The sequence below is a fragment of the Hylobates moloch genome, unplaced genomic scaffold, assembly GCF_009828535.3.
Source record: "Hylobates moloch isolate HMO894 unplaced genomic scaffold, HMol_V3 SCAFFOLD_11, whole genome shotgun sequence".
In the NCBI taxonomy this organism is placed as follows: domain Eukaryota; kingdom Metazoa; phylum Chordata; class Mammalia; order Primates; family Hylobatidae; genus Hylobates; species Hylobates moloch.
The window spans coordinates 12,391,788-12,416,954 of record NW_026652286.1 but is presented as its reverse complement, the minus strand read 5'-3'; the positions used below and the strand labels follow the sequence as shown (position 1 = coordinate 12,416,954).

At 40.1% G+C, this 25,167-nt stretch overlaps 1 protein-coding gene across 4 annotated transcripts in view; it reads right to left on the bottom strand.

Annotated features, from left to right (window-relative positions):
• Nucleotides 1–25,167, bottom strand: part of PAMR1 (peptidase domain containing associated with muscle regeneration 1) — a 191,550-nt gene that overhangs the window by 57,943 nt on the left and 108,440 nt on the right. For all 4 annotated transcript variants that reach the window (XM_032166267.2, XM_032166264.2, XM_032166265.2 and 1 more), the window contains 2 exons: nt 7,282–7,458; nt 1,824–1,952 (listed from right to left, as the gene is read on the bottom strand). In XM_032166267.2, the coding sequence (XP_032022158.1) occupies nt 1,824–1,952; nt 7,282–7,411 (259 nt within the window). In that variant the 5' untranslated portion in view covers nt 7,412–7,458. The remainder of the gene's footprint in view (nt 1–1,823; nt 1,953–7,281; nt 7,459–25,167) is intronic.

Sequence of the window (25,167 nt, the reverse complement as noted above, 5' to 3'; positions counted from 1 at the left end):
GCCCCACCCTTGACACATGGGGATTATTACAATTCAAGGTGAGATTTGGGTGGGGACACAGCCAAACCATATCAAAGGCGTGATCACACTCTTGCCTACCACTCCAACCCCATCAAATCCCCCTTTCCCTCTCATGTGCACAGAGAAAGAGCACTCTTCCATATGATCTAAAGCAGGGAAAAACCCAAAGTGATCCTCCATAATCCAAAGGTCAATGTGAAATCTAAAGCTGTGCACTACAGCTCTAATTACGACTATCTCAAACTATTCTTGAAAGTAGTTTTGTCAGGCATGGTGGCATGTGCCTGTAGTCCCCATTACTTGAGAGGTTGAATCAGGAGGATTGCTCGAGCACAGGAATCTGAGGCCAGCCTGGGCAACACTGTAGGACCCTATCTCGGAAGAAAGGAAAAGAAATGAAAGGAAGAAGAGTAGTTTTATTTCTGAATCACCTAACAATTCAGTAATTAAGGAGCATATAGGGTAACAGTGATATATTTATTGCATTAATTGAGCTTTTACTATTGTCAGAGCACGAAGTGCTTCACACACATTATCTCACTTAATCCTCAAATCAACCTTATGAGATAGGTGGCATTATTCTCCTTTTCTATAAAAGGACACTGATATTAGCAAGGATAGATGACTTGTCCAAGGTCATACTGGCAGTGACAGACAAAAACATTATCTAAACCCAGGTCTGTTTCATTCTAGAGCTTGTATTCTGCTCATTATGCAATACAGTCTTCATAGAACAGCTGCCAAAGAAGACCAGGGTTAAATCTTGCAGCTAACCTACCTGGACCATAATCTGCCAGGTACTGAATTAAATTTACGAGAAACCGCCTAAAATGGCATCGAAGTTTTAAATCAGCAACCAAGACCAACCCTTAAAAAGTATCTGTATTATGGATAACTGAACTCCCCAGTTCACCTAGAAGTGCCAACAAGCCCCTTCTCCTCCTGGTATAGTTGAGCTTCTCAGCTGCAGACCATATACTCACCCTTAGCCACAGAGTCTTGAAACTGATGGTATTTCAGTACAGATTTTATCAGTCAAAGATACCAACCACACTCCATCCTCCATCTCTGTAAACTGGAAATAGCATTCATAGGAGTAAAATTAGACTGTAAGACCATTCTAACTGCTTCTGATTCAAGTTGGAAGCATATGGAATAAGTTAGTGAAATAAAAGCAATTTGTACATTGCTTGAGATACAGACTCTCAGAGGGACATTCATCAATCAGGGCACTGCAGAGGGGAATCTTGGACTGAATGAGAGATTAGATTTCCACTCCATTTTCAAAGAACTGTTGAAACTCACAGAACTCTAATAAAAACTAAGTAATTCTTTCAGATGAAGCAGATCCCAGAAAGAATCTCTTTCCTCGGACAAAAGGCATGCTAGCAATTTGCTGTGGGTTCCAGGAATTTAATTCAGGATTCAAGAAATTTGCCAACAGAAATTCATATGTACAGTGCACTACAGACAACATTTCTGAAGACTTATTCACTGTTTGCCGACCAAGGCTACCATGCAATTGCTTCTGGAATGCATAGAGCAGAAAGCCTTGGCCTCACTTAGAAAGAGGAGATTGAAGAGTAGACATAAACCTCCTGTGGCCAAGAATTCAAACAAATGTTCACAATCCACACCTTGCAGATGGAAACCCATCTTTGTTTTTATAGTTTTACCTAGAAAGCCCTCTGGCTGCAGGCTTTCCAAAACTCAGATTCCAAGGAGATAAATTTTGGTCCATTGTAAGCTGAGACTTTAAGACACTGTGCACTAGAGATGGAGCTAGGTCAAGTTCTACTTACGCATGCAGTCTCCTCCGTACCAGCCTGCTCGGCACTCTGCACAGTAGAACCCCTTCACATAGAAGTCATCCAAGGTACCCCCCCATGAGCCATTTCGGCAGCTCTTGCAGTTTTCAAAGATGGTACAACCTGAAACATTCCCAAGAAGAGGAGTGTTAGGCCAAAGCACTTGCGGGTTCTGATCAGCTGCATGGGAGCGCAACTGCACCTTCTCAGGGCCCTGTCGCAACTAAGAGCATCTGGGCCTAGAAAGGTGTCAGAGCCCAGAGGAAGAATCTCTCATCTCAAGGAAACTGCTAGAGGCACCAGAATTCAGACTGGGGAGTTTAGAAGGGTGGTCTCAACGAGTATCCCAGGTAGTGGCTGGTGTTTTCAAGTAACATGAAATTGCCTGCAGGAAAAGGAAGAATCTATCAATATAGAGTCTTTTGTATAAATGTTACATGTTTATTGTGGAATTTTTAGAAAATTTAGACCAGCCAAAAGAATTAAATAAAAAATATCTAAAACCCCATCACTCAAGCTATTGCTAACAGTCTTTCTCTGCCTATATACACATACATGTTTTCAATTAGACTTATATTACTATGGTATATTGTTTTTATAACTTACTTTTGAATTTCATAATCGATAGTAAATATCTTCCTGTCATATACTTCCGTAATGAAAGTATGCCATTGGAAACAACTCTCCTGTCTAACAATAGGCTCACCCTGGAATGCGTCGGGCTCCCCCCGACCAGCAGGCCACACCAGAGGGGTTTGTGTGATTCTCCAACAAGTACCAGTTTAAAAACATGGCCTCTTGAGGGAGAGGGGGGTTGTGAGAAAAAGTACAAATGATTCAATCCCACTTAACAAAATAGAGAACTAAGTTCTGGCTCTGCCATTGTGCAGCTGTGTATCCTTGGGCAAATTATTTAAGCTTTCTGTGACTCAGTGTCCTCATTTGCCAAACTGGGTGATATGGTTTGGATCTGTGTCCCCACCCAAAGCTCATGTTGAAATGTAATCCCCAATGTTGGAGGTGGGGCCTGGTGGGAGGTGATTGGATCATGGGAGTGGTGTTTTTTTTTTTTTATACAGAGTCTCGCTCTGTCACCCAGTCTGGAGTGCAGTGGCGCAATCTCAGCTCACTGCAACCTCCGCCTCCCGGGTTCAAGTGATTCTCCTGCCTCAGCCTACTGAGTAGCTGGAATTACAGGTGCGTGCCACCACGCCCAGCTAATTTCTGTATTTTTAGTAAAGACAGGGTTTCATCATGTTGGCCAGGATGGTCTCGATCTCTTGACCTCATGATCCGCTCACATCGGCCTCCCAAAGTGCTGGGATTACAGGCGTGAGCCACCGCACCCAGCCCATGGGAGTGGATTTCTCATGAATGGTTTAGCACCATCCCCTTGGTACTGTCCTTGCGATAGTGAGTGAGTTCTCTTGAGATCTTGTTTAAAACTGTGTGGCACCTCCCCCTTCTCTTGTGCTCCTACTTTCACTCATGCTTTACCTTCCTCGATGAGTAAAAGCTGCCTGAGGCCTCCCCAGAAACAGATGCCACCATCCTATCTGTACAGCCTGCAGAACCGTAAGCCAATTAAACCTCTTTTCTTGTAAATTATCCAGTCTCAGGTATTTCTTTATAGCAATGTGAAAATGGCCTAACCCTGGGATTAAACATCGTATCTCCTCTTCAGACTGTTTTAATTTTTAATTAAATTAACACAAGTAAAGTGCCTGCACATAGTATCTATAATACAAAATATGAACTCTTATCCCCGCCACTGCATATAGCATGCTCAATTTTAACAGCCTATTATGTGTTTTCCTATAATAGACTTACATCAAGGACTGCATGTTGTCCACCATTGTATCCACAGCGCCATACAGTGGCTCGCACAGAGTTAAGTGTTCAATAAATATTATTTGAGTGAATGAATGAAGGAAGGAAGGAACGGCTAATCCAAGCTTCTGAATTTCTTGAGATAAACAGTGTTTCTTTGAGCTGATAGTATACTTCGTTGCTTTCAGCTGAAATTAGGTTTTCCTTGGGCTGTAGTGTATATACGTGATTACTATAGGAGAGAGACTCATAGTCCTCTCTTTCCACACCATCCTGATTTTGCTTCCCTTCTTCCAGTGTCCCCTTCTATCAGAGAAGATGAGTGGCTAATACAGTTGGCACTCCGTATTCACAGGCTTGACATGCATGGATTCAACCAACCATGGCTAAAAAAATACAGTATTCACAGGATGCAGAGTCCTGGAGTTCCATAGGGCCAACTGAGGGACTTCAGCATTTGTGGATTTTGGTATCTGCAGGGGTTGTGGAAACAGTCCCTCGTGGATATTGAGATATGACTGTATGATTTGTCAAATTCCAGTAGTCATGTGACCCATAAATGGGTCCCTGCAGGGTCACTGTGCCTTCCAAAGACTATCTTCACTCACATGCCAATTCCCCCTCTTTAAGTCCCTATCTCATCACTGCTGAGGAGGCAAATGGACTGAGTCTGCCCCCAGCAGCTGTCTTAGTCTGTTCTCACACTGCTAATAAAGACATACCTGTGACTGGTTAATTTGTAAAGGAAAGAGGTTTAATTGACTCACAGTTCCACATGGCTGGGGAGGCCTCACAATCATGGTGGAAGGCAAATGAGGAGCAAAATCATGTCTTACATGGTGGCAAGCAAGAGAACGTGTGCAGGGGAACTCCCATTTATAAAACCATCAGATCTCATGAAACTTATTCTCTATCACAAGAATAGCATGGGAAAGACCTGCTCCCATGATTCAATTACCTCCCACCAGATCCCTTCCACGACCTGTGGGGAGTACTACAATTCAAGATGAGGTTGGGGGGGTGGGGGGCGGACACAGAGCCAAACCATATCAACAGCCCTGGCCAACTCTCTTTCTTAGCATAGTCACATCAGAGTGCTTAGATGTAAGCCATAGACACTAGCCTGGTGATTAAGATGAACAAGGCTATGCTAAAAAGACACTAAATATAGAAATAACAAATACCCAGGGTGATGGATACCCTAAATACTCTGACTTGATCATTACACATTCTATGCAAGTAACAAGATATCACATGTACCCCATAAACATGTACAAATACTATGTATCAATTAAAAAGGAAAAAAGGACACTAGAGAGTTCACAAAGTTGCTAGAAGGGCCAGGGGACCAAATGCAGAGCTATACAGCCTAGAACTACAGGAAGCCACACAGGCCCAATGAGGACCCTGGGGTGCTACCAGATGCTACTAGAAGTCACCATTGACATCCCTGCCATTGGTGCCCCTGGACCCTGATCCTCCTGCTCCACTGTCACCAGCAGAGAGATCATTGTCTATCATAATGATAGAAATGTAAACTGAAGCCATCTGAGATCCCACCTATGAGACCGGCAAACATCCAAAATGACACATTCTGTTGCAAGGCTTAGGGAAAAAGTACTCTCACACACTGCGGGGAAAAATGCCAAAAGCATGGAGAAAACATGGCAAAGCAAGGCTGGGAAGTGACATAAGTATCCCCCTTTGACCCAGCGATCCCTCTCCTAGGAATCTACCTCGAAGATATACCACAAAAATACTAAATGATGTATGCCTAAGGGTAATCACTGTAGTATTGTTAACAGCAAAAGGATGGAATATATTCATAAACTGTGGTAATCCACACAATGCAGTTACATGCAACCATACAAACAAATGAAGAATATGGTTTCATACTGATGGAGAGTGACCTCCAGCATATATTGTTAAGAGATAAAAGCAAGGCTAGTCACCAGGGTTCATGCCTATAATCCCAGCACTTAGGGAGGCTGAGGCAGGCAGATCGCTTGAGCACAGGAGTTCGAGACAAGTCTGGGCAACATGGGGAAACTCCATCTCTACAAAAAATACAAAAATTACTCAGGCCTGGTGGCACGTGCTGTAGTCCCAGCTACTCAGGAGGCTGAGGTGGGAGGATTATCTGAGCCTAGGAGGCAGAGGCTGCAGTGAGCCATGATTGAGCCACTGCACTCCAGCCTGGGCAACAGAGTGAGACCCTGCCTCAAAAAATAATAAGAGAAAAAAGCAAGATGGTTAGCAATGCTTATGATACGCTATCTTTTGTGTAAGAAGGGGAAAAATATGTATGTATATACACATTTGCTTGTGTTTTCAAATATAGAAAACACATGAAAACAACAAACCTATTTGTGTATCAAATAGGTGACATCACACAACACAGAAAGAAACTATATCAATTGATTTTAAAATGTAGCATTTTGACTGTACATATCAAGTGGGAGATATCGGAAGGTCAATAATCATCACAAAGAAGTAATCACTAGAAGGTCTCATTTCATCCAAAGACACATTCATATCACCAGGACCATTTCCCAAATGTCCAGTTCAGAAGCCAGAGCATCAGACTTGACTCTGTTCATCGCTTCCCTCTCCTATCCCACCCAATAGATCCCAATGTGTCGTCAATTCCACTCTCAGATCCCAAATCCCTCTACCTCTCACCATCCATAGAGCTTCTACCTTTATTAAGGTCCCCATATTTCTCGCCTGCCTCTAGTCACGCGTGTCCTCCAATCCTTTCCCCATACTACAGCTAAAGAGAAAAATCTGCTTTCCCTTCTTTACTAAAAGATTTCCAATGTTACCAAAATATCTTCAGTACATAGCCTCAACTTTGAAGCACAGTTTGCAAAGCACTTCAGGATCTGGCTCTTGTTCCTCCCTTCAGATTGCTCTTTCTTAATCTTTTCTCATTCATTAATTCCCTCTCACTCTCCCTCTCCTTCTCCCTCCCTCTCTCCATCTACCCAGGTCTCTCATCACATACACATTTCTCCTGCCAGACTGTGCTACTTGCATCTCCCAAAACCCATGATTCCTCTTGCCACAGGACCTTGGCACGTGTTATCCTCTGTGGCTTGACTTCTCCTCCCCATCCCCCTCACCTTGTTTAGTCTGCTTCTCCCATCAGCATGCTCACCACCTTCTCTAGTAATTCTTCACTGACTTTCCTCCCACCTGCCCCCATTCCCATCCATGTTGCCATAGTACCCCATGCTTCTCTATCATAGCACTTACTACACTATATGGTAGCTGCCTGTTCTCCATATCCCCCCAGGCTACAAGCTCTGGGAATGCCGGAAGTGTGTCTTTTGTTTTATCATTGTATTCCCAGTACCTGACATGGTACATAAAGCTGCTCAGTCAGCTTGTTAAATGAATGAGTGAGTGAATTCAAAGTTTTACAAGTTTAACACTGAAAAGAGTACTGACTCCTTTTATTCCTGTGCCTTTAGTTAGAATGGGCTGAATTGTGTCACTTTTCATAATCATGGCACCACAGCCTCCTGATGGCTGCCTGCTAGAATTCAGGCGTTCAGCCTGTTCCTGTTCATTACCTCCGACAACATGAAGGCAACCTGAAGTCTCCCATTCCACTCACCTGGGTGGATCAGGCAGGAGTCACACTCATTCTCCTCATTCCTGCAGCAAGGGATGGTATAACCCACGACTTCCTTCTTTCCGGGGCAGACGCACTCAATCTGATCATATTCACAGCACTCTCGACACATGATATTCCACTCTGCTCCAGGGCAGGCTTCATTAATGACTGTGTACTCTGAAATGGAAAACCAGCAGGTGAGGCTAGGTCCTGGCAGGGAGTGGTAAGACTCTTGGTTTTTTTTTTTTGTTTTTTTTTTTTTCGAGACGGAGTCTTGCTCTGTCGCCCAGGCTGGAGTGCAGTGGCGCGATCTCGGCTCACTGCAAGCTCCGCCTCCCGGGTTCACGCCATTCTCCTGCCTCAGCCTCCCGAGTAGCTGGGACTACAGGCGCCCGCCACTACGCCCGGCTAATTTTTTGTATTTTTAGTACAGACGGGGTTTCACTGTTAGCCAGGATGGTCTCGATCTCCTGACCTCACAATCCACCTGCCTCGGCCTCCCAAAGTGCTGGGATTCCAGACGTGAGCCACCGCACCCGGCCCAGGGAGTGTTAAGACTCTTACGTACTCTACTGCTAAGAGGCAACCTTGCCCTATAAATGCGTTGCCCTGCCCGAATGAGAAAGAAGACCCATGTGAATTCTTCCCATGCCAATGTCTCCAAAGTAGGGAAAGGAATATTTGAAACCACCCATGGGAGCATAGATGAAATTTGTTATAACTGCTATTCATTTCTATTTTTATGTTTAAAAAAAGAAATCAAGTTTCATCAATATATAATTCAGGTGGATTGACAATAGAACCTGTATATAATTTATAAACCAGCACACATCTCTTAGGTGTCTATGCTCATTTATATTTTTGTTAGAATACATCAGGCCACTGTTTACGACTACATAGGTTGTGCACTGCACAGATCCATGGGAAGCCATTAAACTGCATGACTATGCACTGCAGCCCAGGCATGTGGGCCATCAGAAAATTCGGAGACTAGTCTCCACACCAGGTCATTCAAGTGCAAGGCCGACTGCCAAGTAGAGACTATGTCATTTCTTCCAAACTTGGCCCCTCAGTTTTTCAGCATGCCATTTTCATAGTACCTTCAAAGCGAAAACCAACAGAAAAGACAAAAAGTACCTTAATTAGTATGTTTGGGAGAATTTCACTGTTTTACAATGGTGAACTCATTAGCCCAACTTCATTCAGGCGCCAAGTGCAACTGAGTGTTCTTTCTCACAAGAAAAAAAAAAAAACATCCCTTTCTGGGCAGGATTTTTTCCTTCTCATTTTCTTTTTTCATATGTACCTTCAATAAAGAGAAAAACCATCTGGCAAAACCTATAAGAGGAATCAGTCAGAGGCTGCCCGGAAGAAGTCAGGCTAAGAAACATACCTTCTAGTTTTGATTTCCTCTTCTTTTTCCCCACTCTCTATTTCTAAAAATTTTGCACGAAGATGACAATTACAGCTGAAATGAATTGGATATTTGACGAAGTGAATCTGGACAAGATCCCCACAAAACCTTCTCAAGAAACTCCAGGCAGGGATCACCAGCATGCTTCGCAGGCCCACGTAAATGAACTCTAGCACCTGCAGTGGCTTCTAAACCCTTGAATTTCATAGTTTCCTCCCCAAATTAGGAAGTGTGACACAGGGTTGATCACTCTCAATTTTCCAAGTAGAGCCATTTAAAGAAAGTATCATCATCTATCTTAGCCTCAGATCATAAGAACATGCTAATATCATAGAAGGCAGCCACTTGCACAATGAGGGACAGTTATTTAAATGGAATAAATTTAGTTTTATGAAAATTTGACTTTTTAAATCATTTTTCCACAAATTAGTGGACCAGAGAAGATCCTTACACTGGTGTTTGGGAATGAGTGGCTACATCATCATAGCATAATCACCACTGACATTTCTTTCCACCACTACTGTCTGAGCCCCTGCAGGGTGACCACCACGACTTACTTAGCTGCGCTTCCCATGCCTCCGATGTTTTACTGACAAAGTGAATGACTTCTAAAATCTGGATGAGAATTTAATGGTTAAAACCAAGGAACAGCAGAAGGAAACATAGGAGTAAATCTCCATCCATGATCTTGGATTTGGCTATCGATTCTTAGATATGACACCAAAAGCAGGAGCAACAAAATAAAAATGAATTAGACTTTATCAAAATTAAAAATGTTTGTGCAGCAAAGGACATTATCAAATAAGTGAAAAGACCACCCACAAAATGGGAGAAAATATCAGAAAATGTTTCTGATAAAGGCTTGATATCCAGGACATATTTCTAAAACTCGTACAACTCAACCATTAAAAAAAAGACAACATAGTTTTTTAAGTGAGCAAATGACTTGAATAGACATTTCTCCAAAGAAGCTATATAAACGGCCAACAAGCACACGAAAAGATGTTTAACATCACAAGTCATTTGGGAAATGCAAATCAAAATCACAATGAGCTACCACTTACTAGGGTGGCTATGATCCAAACGAAGGGAAAAATGGAAAACAAGTGTTGGCAAAGAAGTAGAGAAATTGGAACCCTTGTATATTGCTGATAGAAATGTGAAATGGTGCAGCCCCTATGGAAAACAGTTTGGCAGTTCCTCTAAAAGCTAAACAGAATTGCCCAGCAATTATACTTCTAGTGTACATCTAAAAAATTGAAAACAGAGACTCAGAGATACTCGTATGCCAATGTTCATTCACAATAGTCAAAAGGCGGAAACAACCCAATTTTCCATCAAGAGACGAATGGATAAACAAAATGAGGTATATGGGCTGAACGCAGTGGCTCACACCTGTAATCCCAACACTTTGGGAGGCTGAGGCAGGCAGATTACTTGAGGCCAGGAGTTCGAGACCAGCCTAGCCAACATGGTGAAACCTCATCTCAACTAAAAATACAAAAAATTAGGCGGGAGCAGTGGTGCACACCTGTAATCCCAGCTACTTAGGAGGCTGAGGCAGGAGAATCGCTTGAACGCAGGGGCAGAGGCTGCAGTGAGCCAAGATTGTGTCATTGGACACCAGCCTGGGCAACAGACCAAGACTCTTGTCTCAAAATATAGTAATAATAATAAATAATATAAAAATAAAAAATGAGGTATGTGCATACAATGGAATATTATTCAGCCATGAAAAGGAATGAGGAGCTGCTATGTGCTACAATGTAGATGAACCTTGAAATCATGCCAAGCAAAAGAAGCCAAACACAAACGGACAAATCTTGTCTGATTCTTCTTAAATGCAATATCTACAATAGGCAAATTCATAGAGACAGAAAGTAGATTAAAGGTTACCAGGAGCTGGGGGAAAGCTGAATGGAGAGTTGTTGCTTAATGGTTACAGAGCTTCTGTTTGGGGTGGTGAACTAGATAGAGGTGATGGTTGCACAATCATAGGAATCTAATTAATGCCACAGAATTATACACTTAAAATGGCTAAAATGGCACATTTTCTTTGCCTTCTCTATCCTTCCGCTCCTCCTCTGATTATCTGCACTCTGCTTTAATTACCCCTTAGCTCTCCCTTCATTGTACATTTATATCTTCTGATAGGTAAAATGTTTTTGTGTGTCCATAAACCCTAAGACCATGTTGACCACTCTGAATTTTCAATAGATGGTGATTGATCAACTATAACATGTCACTCTACTGATATTTATTACTGTACTACATTATAACATTCAACTTCTTCTCTTCTTTCTCATTGCAAGTAAAATATCTAAAAATTATAACTCAATACAGCTTTCTTTTTTATATATATAGCTTCTTTTTAACATAGAAAAAAATCATATTTTCAAAGGCTGAGAGAATGAAGGGAAGCCATCCAGTTAGAAAGAATAGCATACCCAAAGGCCACAGGATGGAAATAAACACAGGCCATATGCACAGGACAAAAACCAAGCTTGCTTGAAAGAAGCAAAGATTATGAATCCTGTGCAAGTTCTTTTTTACATCACATGCTCCTACCTGTGCCAAGTTTTCCTAGTGGAATGTGTATTATTAATAATATGCTGTAGTTTTTTAAATCCATGTGGTATAGCCCGTTATTCAAATTATTCAAATTTTGGTATTTGTGATACCAGAAAAGGGCACATTTTATGTCATCTATATATACATTACCATAATTTTTTAATTGTGAAAAGTCAGGGAGGGAGAGTGAGAGAGAACAAATTGGTTAGAGGCTCAAACATGGGAGTCAACAGACCTGGGTTTGGAATCTCCCTCTGCTACTTGCCTTGGCAAAGCTACGTTACTCTCTCAGCCTCAGTTTAGTATCCAGTAAAATGAGTACATTTTCTCCAATTTAGGCCTGTTGAAAATACTAGACAAAATAATGCATATAAACAGCTTAGTACAGCACCCAGTATGTACTAAACATTCAGAAACTAATAGCTTACAAACAAAAAAAAGAAAAACAATAGAGAATGCCCATATTTCTCAAGGATATTGTTTTTTATGTATGTCAGATCAATTTCTTGCTTAAAATGGTCACCTTGCTTCCCACTGCTTTTGCAGTAACCCTCAAATCGTCTGCCACAGCCCACGAGGCCTTTGAGGCCTATGCTTACCTGACTCTGTCCACCTTTTTCTGGCCACTGTTTCCCACCTTCTCTCCATTTCTCAAAACCACCAAGCTCTGGCCCACCTTGGGCCATTTGCTTCTCCCAAGTCCTCCGTCTCAGGCCTTCACGTAAATGACACCTGTTCAGAGAGGTCCTCCCTGGCCTTTCCCTCTGAAATGCACACCCCTTCCATCCCATCCGTGGTTATTTCTGTCTCACTATCCTATGTGTTTCGTTTCCTGGTCCTTACCACAGTTGAGAATCGTTTTCTGTTCTCATTTACCTGCTGACTGTCCGCCTCCCTTACATGCCCGTAAGCTAACAGGAGCCACATCAAACTCGTTCACCACTGCCAGGGCAGGGCTGGCTGGCACACAGGGGCGCTGAATAAATACCTGTTGAATGAATTCGGCCTGAACTCAAGAGCTACCCTTCCTTCAGTAGTCAAATATTTCCATCCAGTGGGTTCAGCTTGGAGCCATGAGCCAGGAGAGCCAGCTTTGCCTCTAACTTGTTGATACCAGAGCTGGGTGCCTTTCCCCCCATAGCGAGGTATCTAGACATGGGGGTCCAGGTGGCCTGCCTTGGGTCCATATTTCTGGACCCCAGCCCCCACCCTGTACAGATGTATGTTTGTTCCACTCTCTGAACAGCGAATATGACCATGGGGTGTGGCTCATGCCTCACCCCCTCCCTCTATTCACCCTGTGGCAAGCACTAGAATTTTGTGAATACTAATAACTCAAGGGAGGACACCAACAGGATAAATAATTTGCAAACTTTATAAGATTCTGTACATCAACACGGAAGGCCATTTAAGGTTTGTTCCACTCCCTGTTTCCCCCTAAGCAGCAGATTCGTTCACCTCTGGCCTGTCACATACCAGGGGCCTCCTTTTTACCCAGGAATTCCCTAAAATAGCTTCATTGGCATTTCTCTTTACTCCAGTGAGCAAGCCCACCTCAGCCCTCTTTACTTCATTATTATTGATTTTATAGGTAAGATCCATCTCAGGCTAAGGGATGACCCCGGGGAATCCTGGCAGAAGGGATTTTACAGATGTGACTAATTTAAGAATTTTGAGATGAGAAGCATATGCTGTAACATCCAGGTGGAACCAATGTAATCACAAGGACCCCCGTAAGAGGGAGGCAGCAGGGTCAGAGTCAGAAAGGAGGTGTGCCGACAGAAACGGAGGTTGGAGTGATATACTTTGAAGATGGACTTTAGGACCACAACCCAAGGAGGCAGGCAGCCTCTAGAAGTCTGAAAAGGCAAATAAACAGATTCTCCTGTGGAGCATCCAGAAGGAATGCAGCCCTGCCAACCCTTTGATTTCAGCCTTGTAAGATTCATTTTAGACTTCTGACCTTCACGACTGGAAGGCCCTAAAGTTGTGGTAATTTGTTACAGTATCAGTAGGGGACTAACATACTGGGACTTCTTGAAAGAAAGGTTAGCCCACAGCAAGTCTTTGAACCACTCTCTTCCTCGTTTTCCCCACTGAACACAATGCCAAGAGCAAGGGTGAATCAATGAACTCATTCTTTCATTCTACAAGTATTTATTGAGTGTTGACTACGTCCTAGGCAAGAGATGGGGTGCTGGAATACAATAGAAAAAAAATAGACATTGTCACTAGCGTGATAGTGCTCACAGTTCAATAGAGAAGACATTGGTCAAACGACCCCACATATACATAATCATAAACCACAACAGGGAAAACTTAGAATGCTATAAGAATGAATGAGTGGTCATGAAGGGGCATTAGCACCAAATCTACAGACCTCATAGGGTTAGGAAGGTTTAATAAAATTACAGAAAGAAATCCATCTACAGCCATGCATCGCTTAATGACAGGGATACGTTCTGTGAAATGTGTCATTAAGTAATTTCATCGTTGTGTGAACATCAGAGTGTATTTACACAAATCTAAGTGGCATAGCTAGGGCATCACTGTGCACTACTGTAGACTTTATAAACACCATACACTAAGCCTACACTCAATTTATCAAAAATATTTGCTTCAGTAATAAATTAACCTTAGTTTTCTGCAACCTTTTGATTTTTTTTTTTTTTTTTTTTTTTTGAGACAGAGTCTCATTCTGTCACCCAGGCTGGAGTGCAGTGGCACAATCTCGGCTCACTGCAACCTCCGTTTCCCAAACTCAAGCGATCCTCCCACCTCAGCCTCCTAAGTAGCTGGAACTGCAGGTATGCACCACCAGGCCCAGCGAATTTTTGTATTATTTTTGTAGAGACAGGGATTCATCATGTGGCCCAGGCTGGTTTTGAACTCCTGGGCTCAAGTAATTCACCTGCTTTGGCCTCCCAAAGTGTTGAGATTACAGGTGTGAGCCACTGCACCCAGCCAATAAACTTTTTAGTGTTCACTTTTTGAGTCTTTTACAACAGCTCAAAACACAAACACATGTACAGTTGTAGAAGAATATTTTCTTTATGTTTTTATTCTATATACTTTTTTCCTAATTTTTTTTTTTTTTTTTTTACTTTTTAAACTTATTTCTTGAAAACTAAGACACAAACATACATATTAGCCTAGGACTACACAGGGTCAGGATCACTGCTTCCACATATGAGTAAGAACACGCAATATTCATGGTTCTGTGCTTGCTTATTTCACCTAACATGATAACCTCCAGTTCTATCCATGTAGCTGCAAATAACAGGATTTCATTTTTTGTATAAATAAATAATATTCCCTTATAAATAAGTACCACATTTTCTTTCACCAATCATCCACCGATGGGTACTTAGGTTGATTCCATATCTTGTCTATAATGAATAGTGCTGCAATAAACATAAGAGTGGAGATGTCTCTTTGATATATTTCCTTTTGGATATATTCCCAGTAGTGGAATTGCTGGATCACATGATAGTTCTATGTTTAGTTTGCTGAGAAACCTCCATACAGTTTTCCATAATGGCTGCACTAATATACATTCCCACCAACACTGTACCAGGGTCCCTCTTTATATCTTCACCAGCATGTTATTGCCTGTCTTTTTGATAAAAGCCATTTTAACTGGGTTGAGATGGTATCTCATGGTGGTTTTCATTTGCATTTCTCTGCATTTTTTTCACATACATGTTGGCCATTTGTATGTCTACTTTTGAGAAATGTCTATTCAGATCTTTTGCCCATTTTTAAATTAAATTAAATTTATTCATTTATTTATTTTTAAGTTCTGGGGTACACGAGCAAGATATGCCGGTTTGTTACATAGGTAAACATGTGCCATGATGGTTTGCTGCACCTATCAACCCATCACCCAGGTCTTAAGCCTGGCATGCATTAGCTCTTTTTCCTAATGCTCTCCCTTAACCCACCTTCCTCTGACAGGCCCCAGTGTGGCTTATTCCCCACCCTGTGTCCATGTGTTCTCATTTTTCAGCTCCCACTTATAAGTAAGAACATGCAGTGTTTGGTTTTCTGTCCCTGTGTTAGTTCGGTGAGGATAATGGATTCCAGCTTCATCCGTGTCCCTGTAAAGGACATGATCGCGTTCCTTGTTATGGCTGCATAGTATTCCATGGTGTATATGTACCACATTTTCTTTGTCCAGTCTATCATTGATGGTTTTGACCATTTTTAAATCAGATTTTTTTTTATATTGAGTTGTTTTAGCACATTGTATCTTCTGCTTATTAATCCCTTGTCAGATAGATAGCTTGCAAATACTTTCTTTCATTCTGTGGTTGTCTCTTCACCTTTTCGATTGTTTCCTTTGCTGTGCAGAAGCCTTTTAGCTTCATGTATTAATAATCCCAGTTGTCAATTTTTGCTTTCATTGCTGTCCTTTTGAGGTTTTACCCGAAAAATCTTTGCCCAGATCAATGTCCTGGAGCATTTCCCCAATGTTTTCTTTTAGTAGCTTCATAGTTTCAAGTTGGATTTAGTTTTTAATTCATTTTGATTTGATTTTGTATATAAGAAATAAGGGTCAAGTTTCATACTTCTGCATATAGATATCCTGTTTTGCTGGCACTATTTATTGAAGAGACTGTTCTTTCCCCCATTGTATGTTCTTGGTAGCTTTGTCAAAAATCAGGTGGCTATAAGAAATGTGAATTTGTATCTGGGTTCTCTATTCTGTTTCACTGATCTATGTGTCTACTATTATGTAAGTACCATGCTGGTTTGGTTACTACAGTTTTGTAGTGTACTTTAAAGTCATGTAGTGTGATGTCTCCAGCTTTTTTTTTTTTTTTTTTTCTTGCTCAGGATTGCTTTGACTATTCAGAATCATTTGTGATTCCATATCAGCTCTAGGATTGTTTTTTCGATTTCTGTGAAGAATGTAATTGGTATTTTGATTAAGGGTTGCACGGAATCTATAAATTGCTTTCAGTAGTATTGTCATTTTAATGGTATTAATTCTCCCAATCCATAAGCATGCAATATCTTTCCATTTTTTGTGACCTCTTTAATTTCTTTCATCAGTGTTTTATAGTTTTCCTTGTATAGCTCTTCCACTGCTCTGGTTAAATTGACTCCTAGGTATTTTATATTCCTTGTAGCTATTGTAAGTGGGTTACTTTCTTGATTTGTTTTTCAGATTATGTTGGTGTATGTAAATGCTACTGATTCTTATAGGTTGGTTTGTATTTTATGACTTTACTGAATTCATTTATCAGTTCTAACAGTTTGTAGAGTCTTTAGATTTTTTTTAAATATAAGATTATTTGGTCTGCAAGCAAGGCTAATTTGACTTCTTCCCTTCCAAATGGGATGTCCTTGATTTATTTCTCTTGTCTAATTGCTCTGGCCAAGACCCCCAGTATTATAATGAATAATAAAAGTGGTGAAAATGGGCATCCTTGCCTTGTTCCCAATCTTAGAGGGAAACCTTTCCATTTTTTTCCCCATTAAATATGATATTGGCTGTTGGTTTGTCACATATGGCCTTTATTATTTTGGACTATGTTCTTTCTATGCCTAGATTTTGCAGGGTTTTTATCATGAAGGGATGTTGAATTTTATCAAATGTTTTTTCAGCATCTATTGAAATGATCATATGGTTTTTGTTCTTGGTTTTTTTGATGCATGTATCATGTCTATTTGCATATTATTTGAATCATCCTTGCATCCTTGGGATGAATCCCACTTGATCATGGTGAATGATCCTTCTAATGTGTTGTTGAATTCAGTTTGCTAGAATTTTGTTGAAGATATTTGCATCTGTGCTCATCAGTGATGTTTGCCTCTAGTTTGCTGTTGTTCTATCCTCATCTGGTTTTAATAGGGCAATGCTAGCCTCATAGGATGAGTTTGGAAATATTCCCTCTTCAATTTTTTTGGTAGAGTTTAAGGAAAATTGGTATTAATTTTTCTTTAAATGTTTGGTAGAATTCAGCAGTGAGGCCATCAGGTCCTGGGCTTTTCTTTGATGGGAGACTTGTTATTACAGCTTCAAACTTGTTACTCATTATTGGTTTGTTGGGGTTTTCTATTGCTTCCTGGTTCAATCTTGGTAGATTGCAAGTGTCCAGGAATTTATCCATTTCTTCTAGGTTTTCCAATTTGTTGGATTATCGTTGTTCATAATAGTCTCTAATAATTCTCTGTGTTTCTGTGGTCTTGGTTATGTCTTTTTCCATTTCTAATTTTATTTAATTGGGATTCCTCTTTTTTTAATTTTAGCTAAAGGTTTGTTGATTTTATCTTTTCAAAACAACTTTTTGTTTCATTGATCTTCTTAATTTTTTTAGTCTCAATTTAATTTATTTCTGCTCTAATCTTTATATTTCTTTCCTTCTACTTACTTTGGGATTTTTTTGTTGTTCTAGTTCCCTGAGGTGCATTGTTAGGTTATTTGAAGTCCTACCACTTTTTTGGTGTAGGGGTTTATTGCTCCAAACTTCCCTCTTTATACTACTTTTGCTGTACCCCATAGATTTTGGTATGTTGTATTTCCATTTTCATTTGTTTGAAGAAATTTTTAAATTTCTTTCTTAATTTCTTTATTGACCCATTGGTCATTCATAGGCACATTGTTTAATTTCCATGTATTTGCATATTTTCCAAGGTTCCTCTTGATATTTATTTCTAGTTTTATTCCACTATGGTCAGAAAAGATAACTGATATAATTTCGACTGTTTTGAATTTGTTGAGAGTTGCTTTATGGCCTAAGATATGGTCTATTCTGGAGACTGTTCCATGTTCTGATGAAAATAATGTGTATTCTGTAGCAACTGGGTGAAATCTACTGGGTAAATGTCAGTCGGGTCCGTTTAGTCTACTGTGCAGTTTAACTCCACTGTTTATTTTTTGATTGAATGATCTGTCCATTACAGGGAGTGGGGTGTTGAAGTCCCCTACTGTTATTGTATTGCAGTCTATCTCTCCCTTTAGATCTATTAATGTTTTCTTTATATACTTGGGTGCTCTATTGTTGGGTGCATACATTGTTAGGTGCATACATATTTATAACTGTTATATCCTCTTGCTGATTGACTTCTTCATATTATATAGTGACCTTCTTTGTCTCTTTTCACAGTATTTAACATGTATGCTATTTTATCAGATAGAAGTATAACTACTCTTGCTCTTTTTTGGTTTCTACTTGCATAGAATTTCTTTTTCCTTCCCTTCACATTCAGTCTGTATCTGTATAAGTGAGGTGGGTTTCTTGTAGGCAGCATATAATTGAGTCTTGTTTCTTATCCATTCAGTCATTCTATGTCTTTTAATTTTGGAGAATTGAGCTCATGTAAATTTAGAGTTGTTATTGATAAGGACTTACTATTGCCATTTTGTGGCTTGTTCTCTGTTTGTCATGTAACTCATCTCTTCTTTTGTTTCTTTTTTACTGTCTTCCTTTGTGGTTAAGGGTTATTCTCGGGTAGTATGTTTGAATTCATTGCTTTTTATTTCTAGTATATCTATTACAGATTTTTTTTCATAGAGTTACCATGAGGTTTACACAAATATCTTATAGATACAACAAATTATTTTAAACAGATGACAACTTACCTTAGATCACTAAAAAAAAAAAAAAAAAAAAAAAAAAACAGGAACAAAGAAAGAAAACAGCTTTTAAAAAATTCTACGATTTAATTCCATCCCTCCTACATTTTAACTTTTTGTTGTCTCAATTTACATATTTTTACAGTGCCTATTTCTTAACAAGTTGTTGTACTATTATTGCTTTTGACAGATTTGTCTTTTAGGCTTCACACTAGAGTTATGAGTGAATGACCCACCACAATTTTAGTATTAGAGTATTCTGGGGTTATCTGTGTATTTAATTTTACCAGTGGGTTTTATACCTTCAAAAAAAATTATTTTTGCATGTGCTTTTTTTTTTTCTTTCAGATTAACTAACTCCTCTTAGCATTTCTGGTAAGATGGATCTGGTGATGGTAATTCTCCCAGCTTTTGTTTATCTGAGAAAGACCTTATCTCTCTTTCATATTCAAAGGGTAGCTTTGCTAGATGCCATATTCTTGGGTGGCAGGGTTTGGTTTTTTTTTCAGCACTTTGAACATGTTGTTCTCCTCCCCCATGACCTGAGTGGTTTCCATTCAGAAGTCTGTTGTCAGACAAATTGGAGCTCCTTTTATATGTTATTTGCTTATTTTCTCTTACTGCTTTTACTCTCTTTGTCCTTGACTTTTGAGAGTTTGATTAGCATGTGCCTTAGGGTAGTCTTATTTGGGTCAAACCTGTTTGGTGTTCTCTGACCTTCCTGCATGTGGATATTTATATCTTAAGTTTGGAAAGTTTTTTTGTTCTTTTTTTTTGAATAAGCTTTCTACGCTTTGCTCTTGTTCAACTCTCTCTCAGATGCCAATAATTCTTAGATTTATTCTTTTGAGATAATTTTCTATATTGTACAAATCATCTTTGTTCTTTTTCTTTCTTTTTTCTCCTCTATTTTCAAATAGCCTGACTTCGTTTTTTTTTTTTCTTTTTGACAGAGTTTTGCTCTTGTTGCCCAGGCTGTAGTGCAATGGCACGATCTCGGCTCACTGCAACCTCCGCCTCCCAGGCTCAAGTGATTCTCCTGCCTCAGCCTTCCCAAGTAGCTGGGATTATCGGCATGTACCACCAGACTGACTAATTTTGTATTCTTAGTAGAGATGGGGTTTCTCCACTTTGGTCAGGCTGGTCTCGAACTCCCGACCTCAGGCGATCTGCCCACCTTGGCCTCCCAAAGCACTGAGATTACAGGCATGAGCCACCACACCCGGCCTCAAATAGCCTGACTTCGAACTCACTGATTCTTTCCTCTGTATGATCCATTCTGCTGTTGAAAGCCTCAAATAAATTCTTCAGTTCAGCAGATGTATTTCTCAGTTCCAAGATTTCTGTTTGGTTTCTTTATTATTATTTAATCTCTTTGTGAAATTTTTCTGATAAACTTCTGAATTAATATTCTGTGTTCTCTTAGCAATCACTGAGATTCTCTAAAACTGCTATTTTAAATTCTTGGTCAGAGCTCACATATTGCCATCTCATTAGGGTCAGTCACTCTCCCTTGTTTTGTCTATTTGGGGAAGTCATGGTTCCCTGTTTGCTGTTGTTTTTTGTGGATGCACATCTTTGTTTTTGCATTGAAGGATTATTTATTTTAGTCTTGTCTGTATGGCTTGTTTTATCTTTTACTGGGTATGTTTGCTTAGAGATTCTTTGTAATTTACCTATTGAAACCTTTTTTTTTTTTTTTCCTGCTGAGTTGCTACTTCTTTTTGGGCAGTAGATAGTGTCTTAAGCCCAGATTTGCCTTGGCTCTAGTAAACAAACAGAACACTGCCTGTTCCAAATTGGGGAATTCCCAAAAGGAATATCCCAATAGTTTTGAAAGGCTGGCTAGGAGTTCATGCCTAGGGAACTTGTGGATGTACCTCCTGCAGCATAGTGCCACTGAATCACCACTCTGATTTGGTGTTTCTTTTGGCTGCGTTAAACAGCAGAGTTTCCAGGGCTGTGGATGGTAGTCCTTTCTTTCTCTGGCTTGTCTCTGGCTGTTGCCAGGGATATTTTTCCCTTCAGATACTTACAACGGTTCCTGTGCACTTTGAGGCAGGAAAGGATCTCTTGTCAAAGAACCCAAGATGGTGGGGAAGCTGGTTATCCACCTCAATATCAGTTTTTCCAGTGTAGAAACCATGAGTCAGAAGAAAATTTTCAATATGCTTCATGTTGGGAAGACTGTAGAGACGGACATTATGGATATGAAAGTTCAATTCTCTTACCATCTGCTCAGAGTTTTTTCACTGCTCTGTGGCCCTTGAAACTCAGTCATCCCCATATTTGAGTTCTGGGACTTTCCTGCTGAAAATCTCAGTGCTATATATTTATTTTTGGTTTTGTGTCAGGAGAGTGAAGATAGCTTGCTTCTATACCATTTTGGAAGCAGGAACCTCTATTATAATCTTTTTTTTTTTTTTTTTTTTACTTTTACTTCAGGTTCAGGGGTACATGCACAGGTTTTTTAATGTAGGTAAACTATGTATCATGTGGGTTTGGTGTACAGATTATTTCATCACCCAGGTAATAAGCATAGTACCTAAGAGATATTTTTTTATGCTCATTCTCCTCCCGCCCTCCACCTGCAAGTAGGCCCCAGTGTCCATTGTTCCCTTGTTTGTATCCATGTGTACTCAGTGTTTAACTCCTACTTAAAAGTAAGAACATGGAGTGTTTGGTTTTCTGCTCTTGTGTTAGTTGGCTTAGGATAATGGCCTCCAGCTCCATCCACGTTGCTGTGAAGGACATGATATCATTTTTTATGGCTGTGTAGTATTCCATAGTATATATGTACCACATTTTCTTTATCGAGTCTACCGTTAATGGGCATTTAGGTTGACTCCATGTGTTTGCTATTATGAATAGTACCCTCTATTAATTATGAGAACACCATCATATATGCAGTCTGTCATTGACCAAAATGTCATTATATAGCACATGACTATATTTGCAAAAATAAAACCAGTTCCCAGCAATATGGAGGTGATAGTTTGGATGATTTTGTAACTTTGCTCCTTCCCCTCTGGCTTGATAAATCCACTATCCCTCTTTCTCTCCCAGCTTGAGCAGAGACAGAAAAGTCACCCCAAAAAATGAATGTGTAAGAAATAGATACATGAAATATATTTTGAGAAATATTTCAAGTTAACCAGCTAAAGACATTTTAAAATGAAATAAATAGACAAGAGCAACATCTTGTTGCTTGCATTTTTTTTCCCATTTATCAGAATTACATTTGTGGAAGGGCCGCATTGGCCAGTTGGCTTCAGCTGTACAAATTTCAGGGAATTTCAATGTGGTGCTAAGGGCCAGTTCCAGAAACTAGGATTTAGAGCAATATCAACAGCAGCAGAAATTATTGAATGTTTTCTTATATGTATGCTAAAGCAATTTAACATTATTTTAGCTAAAGTGTTTTTAAATTCTTAATGCAATTTAATCTTAAAAATGATCTAGTTAAGTTGCTAATAAATTTTATTTTAAATTAAAATTATTTAACCCAACTCCTTCACTTTACCAGTGAAGAAAAGGGTGAAGTAGGGAAGAGTTGATCTTATTTATTGAAATACCAAAGAATCTTTTTTAGAGAATTAATTCTGGGAGAAAAGAGGGGTTCACAGAATTCCAGGGGTAGGGAGAGGGGCAGTGAACAAGCCTCCTACTTAAGGGGAAAGAGCTGGGCCAACTTGTAGTTTTGCCAGCTACTGGAATTGAGCAAACTTTACTTTGCTTTTCACATTTAAAGGCAAAGCCTTATGAAAGCTGCAAATAAATTTTACCTTGTCAGTGCTTCCCAATGAATAAGCACAAAGAAAACACAAAGAACTCATAGACTCCACACTGGGATAAACCAAGGCACTGAGAAAACAAGCATATGCCCATGATCACACAGCAAAATCAAGCTTAGGGAGTTCTGGGTGCTACACACATTCATTCATCACTAGTTCTTCCATTGGATAAAATATTTTTTTTTCTTTATAAAACACTTACGACTTCATTTTTAGAGCAATTTTAGGTTCACAGCAAAATTGAGAAGAAGGTATAGCAATTCCCCACATACCCTCTCTCCCACAATTGCACAGCCTCCCCATTATCAACATCCCCACTAGAGCTGTGCATTTGTTACAACTGATGAACCTACCTGGACTCATCATTATCATTGGAGCCCACAGTTTACAGTAGGGTTCACTCTTGGTCTTATACATTCTATGGGTTTGGAAAAATGTATAATGACATGTATCCACCATTAGAGTATCCTACAGAGTGGCTTTGCTGCCCTAAGAATTCTCTGTGCTCTGCCTATTCATCCCTGCACAACCCTCCCCGCCCCCACCCCCGGAAACAGTACACTTTTTATTCCCCCCAAAAAAGAGTTCCTTGTGAAAATGTTTGGAAACTGAAGGAAAGTCTGAATAAGGAAATTAAAGGTATTCAGAAAAAATGTCAACATTTTGATGTCTATCCTTCAAGTCATGTTTTCAATGGGCATATATATCCACATGTAGGTATTAACAAATGTATAAACATAGAGTCTTATTATATCTCAGAATTGGTAACATGTTTTATTTTAGAAATTGTTTCTTTTCTTGTATCATGAACATTTTCTCTTGGCATTGAATAGTCTTTACACAAAATTTTAAATTGCTGCATAATTATTCTATGTGTGCAAGTGCTCCCTGATCCCCTCTTTAAAATCAGGGTAAAAAAAAAATATTAAGAGCGTTGCAAAGTATTTTGGCATCATACGTCCAAATACTTCTCTCAACTTCCATGGTTATGGGCAGCAATCCTGGCATCTCCTATCTAAAGTGGGAAGTCCAGTTATATTAGTCCAGCCCTGTTTCTTTCGGAATTCACTTTGGCAAACGTAAGACATTTAACCTCTTGGTCCTGTTTCATCAATGAGCAAGTTAATGAAAACAATGCTGACCAATTGGCACAGGTTCGGCTTTCATATATTTGGTGAACAAATGAATGAATGAGTGAGTGAAAGAAAGCTGTCATCATCATCATCATCTTGCACAGCCCCTCACCAGGCTGACAAAATGTGCTTTACAACTATCCAATACTGGTCCGTTTCTACTGCTGACAAATGGAGAAGCATGTCATCCCTCAAACAGCAGGGGCTTAGCTATGCAGAAGGACAGGAGCAGCAAATGTGCCCCTCAGGCACAGTCTGCAAGTGCAATGTCTTCAACATTATATTTTAAGAAAATATGTTGCCATGATGGCTGTTAAGGTCAACCTGAAAAGACTCTGAGGATTCTGTATAAACACAAGGGTCAGGCTGTTCCAGACCGAATAGAAACATCAGATGTCAGACTAAAGGCCGTGGCCAAGACCACCCCAGAAGGTGGCAAAGAAAGACACTTTTGTCATGTGCCTGCTCCTCTTCCTTGATGTTAAAACCTACCTTTGAGTCCACCAAAAACCCCACAGCTCTCCCTTCTAACCACATTTAATTAAAATGTCTACTGAGGTTTTATTTTTACCGTCTGAATTCTATAAACCTTCTGAGACCAGAGGGAGAAAAAAGGACATAGGAATCAGAGAGAGATACAACTAGGCAGCTTGGGCTCCTCACCCATCCCTACTCACTGCCCCCTCATCTTGTGCTGTCTGAATCTCTGGTATTGATGTCTAAGCAGCACACAACATTCCTAACTGCTGGAAGATCTGACCACTAGCTCCATGGGGTTGATGACACTGACAAGGCCAGGCAGGAACGATGAGACTGTGAGTCAGAGGCAACAGATTGCTTGCTGGGGCCCTTGGTGATTCTATCCCTCCCCCTGAGCTTTTGAGAGCCAACCTATCACCAAGTGACCCTCGGTCTAGCTTGGCTGGATCTCAACCTAGGTGACCTCAGTCTTCTCCTTCCTTCTCACAGCTGCTCCTGTCAACAGCATACTGACAGCTGGAGAGTCAAGGCCATCATCACCCCCGCTTTGGGTACCAGAAGTGATAAAACTTTCAATGGATTTGCTAGAAATCTGATTTTTGATCATGTACCCTGGGGAGAGGTAGAGGATCGAAAATGAATGTGTTGCTTTCTTTCCTTTCTCATCCTTTATTAAGCACACTGTCTCACACGGTGGCTTTTCATTCATCCTCCTCTACTCCCAGCACCCACTAAGGATATATATGAGCCCTTGACACATACCAGCTCATTGTATTCTCATAACCACCCTTTGAAGTAGGTTATTTTCTTCATTTAGCAGATAAGGAAACAGGGTAAATAAATTGCCCCAGGTAACACAGCTTTCAGGTGGAAAGAAAGATCAGAACTCAGCTTTTTGGGGCCAAAGCC